The 3,470-nt window shown below is 35.4% G+C and overlaps 2 protein-coding genes across 3 annotated transcripts in view; one reads left to right on the top strand and one right to left on the bottom strand.

The window, feature by feature from the left end:
* The window catches only part of pole2 (polymerase (DNA directed), epsilon 2), a 13,298-nt gene extending 12,558 nt beyond the window's left edge, over positions 1 to 740 (bottom strand). The window contains exon 1 of the mRNA XM_015017525.1: positions 605 to 740. Within this exon, the coding sequence (XP_014873011.1) occupies positions 605 to 675 (71 nt within the window). The 5' untranslated portion in view covers positions 676 to 740. The remainder of the gene's footprint in view (positions 1 to 604) is intronic.
* A 1,401-nt stretch (positions 741 to 2,141) lies between these two features.
* Positions 2,142 to 3,470, top strand: part of LOC106936491 (kelch domain-containing protein 1) — a 14,360-nt gene continuing 13,031 nt past the window's right edge. Inside the window, exons 1-3 of one of the 2 annotated variants that reach the window (XM_015017545.1) lie at positions 2,142 to 2,235; positions 2,335 to 2,450; positions 3,301 to 3,371. In XM_015017545.1, the coding sequence (XP_014873031.1) occupies positions 2,343 to 2,450; positions 3,301 to 3,371 (179 nt within the window). In that variant the 5' untranslated portion in view covers positions 2,142 to 2,235; positions 2,335 to 2,342. Of the gene's footprint in view, positions 2,236 to 2,322; positions 2,451 to 3,300; positions 3,372 to 3,470 lie in introns of both variants that reach the window. The other variant, XM_015017546.1, reaches the window with a different exon arrangement.

Genomic DNA, 3,470 nt, shown 5'->3' with positions numbered 1-3,470 from the left:
TAAATTTGATATCTTTTATGACAGTGTTGTATGCTCATTAATGCAGTGTAAATAAACCCAATCAATCAATGAGAGTACAGTAAAATATTTCAACGTAAAACTGAAAATGAAAACTGAAAGTTTACTTTATTTTCTAAAAAAAACAAAAAGATGCTGTTGAACAAATTATAACATGATCCAAATGTTAATTTATAGTCAAAAGGTCTAGAGATATATTTCAAACTCCTATTTCTGTTTATTTTTATCATTCATCTCCTAAGCAAAGAAAAGGAGCCTCTTAGGTTCTGGATCGACTTAATTCAAGAAATATGAAGTTCGTGCAACCTTTCCACCAGTTTTTCCTTCCACTAAGCTTCCCATTGATATGCTAGGACGTCCTCCAACTGACTATCAACCATAACTTCATGTTTCGGTATTAAAATAATTTCTAAACGGTCTGATATAAGATTAAAATTTTCAGAGAAAATGTATTAATTAATTTTCAGCCTTTAAAGTGACGGAAACACTAAGAGCTTCTGAACATCGAGGCTCATTAGTGATCCTATTTTTTTTATTTAATTTTCAGATAATAAAAAATTATCTTCAATGAGTAATGAATACATACGGTCGAAGAATAAGGCCTCTCATCTTGAAGCCGGCGGAAACCTTCGTCTTTATTTTGCGAGAAACATCCATTATTCCTCCCCTCACAGCTCAACTTTGGCGCTAAATGACAACTTCCGCACACATTTCGTCACTTCCGTACAAATTCCGCTACTTCCTTTACAGCAATCGATGCCAAAATAAAAGCGAGAAAACAGAGCTCTATAGATGAAAGATTTGGAACCGTAATAAATGAAAATATAAAGCTTACTTCCGCCTGTGCTACATTACAAATTATTTTCAGTATTAAGTGAACAAAACAATCAACACAGCACACGTTCCAGAACTGTAGAAACAGGCGATATGGCTCCCTTACCTGGGTGGCATGAACTACGGGGCGCACAGGTAGCGGGAATAATGTCAGATTTAAGTTGCCAATTTTTTTTAGTTGTTTATTTGCATGTTCATGTACTTTAAGTCATGTACTGCAAGAAATTGTCAATGTAGAGTGCAATTAGCTAATGTAGAATGCTGTATCTGATTTGTAGCATTCACTTTAAAGGGACACATTGAGCGTAAAACCCAATTTTAAAACACTTATAACTGGTTATTTAATGGTTCACACCAAATATACCTTAATACACAATAATACATACAGTGGAAATCATCTAGCATTACTCCAGAAGCTAACGTTGACTGTCTTCCTTATCTCTGCTGTTGGGGCTCAGTCAATAAGAGCTTGGTCAAAGCATATCTAAATTAATTTACATATAATTTGGAGCTACGTTCTGCAGAAAACTCCTTAATAATTGCAAATAGGTGGCGGGTTCACAGTATTTAACTTTTTTAATTAATCTGGATTGCATATAATTGTCTGTTGAGCAAAGTATATAAAAAATAAATAAACTTCCTTACTTTACCTGAAATATTATAAATACTTATATTTATCTAAATGTCTAAATCAATGCTGCAAACACTTCTTCACACTTACTAATGCTTACACACAACTAATCAACTAAAAGGCCCTCAGAGGGGTTGAGGTTTACTGGGAAAGTTACCTTTAAGGAACAAAATGTTTTGCTTTCTAAAGGTCTATTATATTGACATGGCACACTATAAATAAACTCAGAAAGATGAGCACACACTGTTTTTTGCTTGCTGTTTGTCTGGGTTGAGGGAAATAAATAGGCTTCCACTTTGACCCTCAATATGTAGCCTTCATCCCTTCTTTGGACATTTTTAGCTATTTGCAGAACTAACTATAAATAGTTAATTTATTTTGCAGTCAATTGCAGATGAAGAGGTTTTTATTCCCAGTGATGAAAGTTGCAATTTCATTCACATATCAATGTATTATTACACATAAATAACAATTATATTGAGAATAAATTACAAATTTTGTTTATATTGTGGAGTTTTAAAGTATACATATATCACTGTGTGTGTAAACAAACTGAATTAAAGAAATTAACAGGCTTTGGGGAGATTTTATTATGCTGTAAGTATAGGACCGGAAGTTGTCTTTTATTTTGTAGTAGTGTTTACACAGCTGATGGTGGAGACGATGAACTTGTTGTTGCGACTCGGGAGCCAAATGCTGAAATTAACAGTATGAGAAAAAGTAACCCTGCAGCTGGACGCGACCTGTAACCTGTGAGTATCTTTAAAACTGCGTTTCTTCTCTTTCGCGAGTGAGTAAACATGTTTTAATTTAAAATAAACGTTTCTTCCCTTTCTCAGCTGAACTGACAGGACTGAGGATGGACCCCGCCTTTGAGCGGCACTGCTCGGAGCTGGTGGCCCGGGAAAGGAGCGGACACACGGCGGTGGTGCTGGACAGCCTGCTGTATGTGTGGGGCGGCTACATGGTGAGAGAAATGCACAAATACGTCACCAGATCCACGGAAATCTACATGAAAAGCATTACTCCAGTACTGCGCTTAGCTACAGCTGTCATTTCGTGTCTTTGTAGTTTTTGGTCGTTTCGTGCCCGACCTACCGCAGGACGTTTTCCTACCATCAATTCCTACCTCCCCTTTTCGTGCCCAGTCCTTGCCATGGCATTTCGTACCAATTCATGCGAAACACTGCGTCTCAGTTTATCTTTAAGTGAAGTATTTTCATTAATTACTTTATTTTAGTTTATCGTTTTATTTCAAGTCAAAGAAGAAAAAAAATGCATGTTAAACCTTTTAGTAGATAAAATTAGAATATGTGTATATAAATAGACATAAATACAAATATATAATTACAGTACAAACAAGACATTGTCTAAGTCATCCAGTTAATTTTTACATAATAATACTCTGTTCTATTTGTACATAGAGAAACACATTTAGCTCCAAAAGGAGTGGAATAAACAATATATTACATGTCGTAAAATAAATGAGATTCTATACTATTATTATAAATATATGCTAAAATATATTGTGATACATATACATTTACGATGCAACAGGCTGATATATGTCACTTATTACCCCCTGATGGTTAAAGGCCATTTCATGCCCAGTAAATCAGGCACAAAACAACCTGAAGTACAAAGAGACGAAATGACCAACAATCTTTTAAGTCTGGTGCCAAACAGCCGTTTGTGGGAACTAAATGTTGCTACATATTAATTTCCTTCTTCCATTCTGTAAACAAACAGTTTAATAAATAATAACTAACTTTGTGTGGATTGATGCTAGTTATTAATTATCCTGTTTTGTTTTGCAGTCGATTGCAGATGAAGAGGTTTTTATTCCCAGTGATGAAATCTGGGTCTATGACTTGGAGGGAGGGATATGGTAAGAGTTCATGAGGTTCAGCTGACCTCCTGTTGACCTTCTACTGACCTCCTGTTGACCTTCTACTGACCTCCTGTTGACCTTCTACTGACCTCCTGT

The sequence above is a fragment of the Poecilia latipinna genome, unplaced genomic scaffold, assembly GCF_001443285.1.
Source record: "Poecilia latipinna isolate Pla-1442-1.1 unplaced genomic scaffold, P_latipinna-1.0 Scaffold2155, whole genome shotgun sequence".
NCBI classification, from domain to species: Eukaryota; Metazoa; Chordata; class Actinopteri; order Cyprinodontiformes; family Poeciliidae; genus Poecilia; species Poecilia latipinna.
The sequence above is the reverse complement of the archived record's forward strand: the minus strand, read 5'-3'. Positions and strand labels throughout refer to the sequence as shown.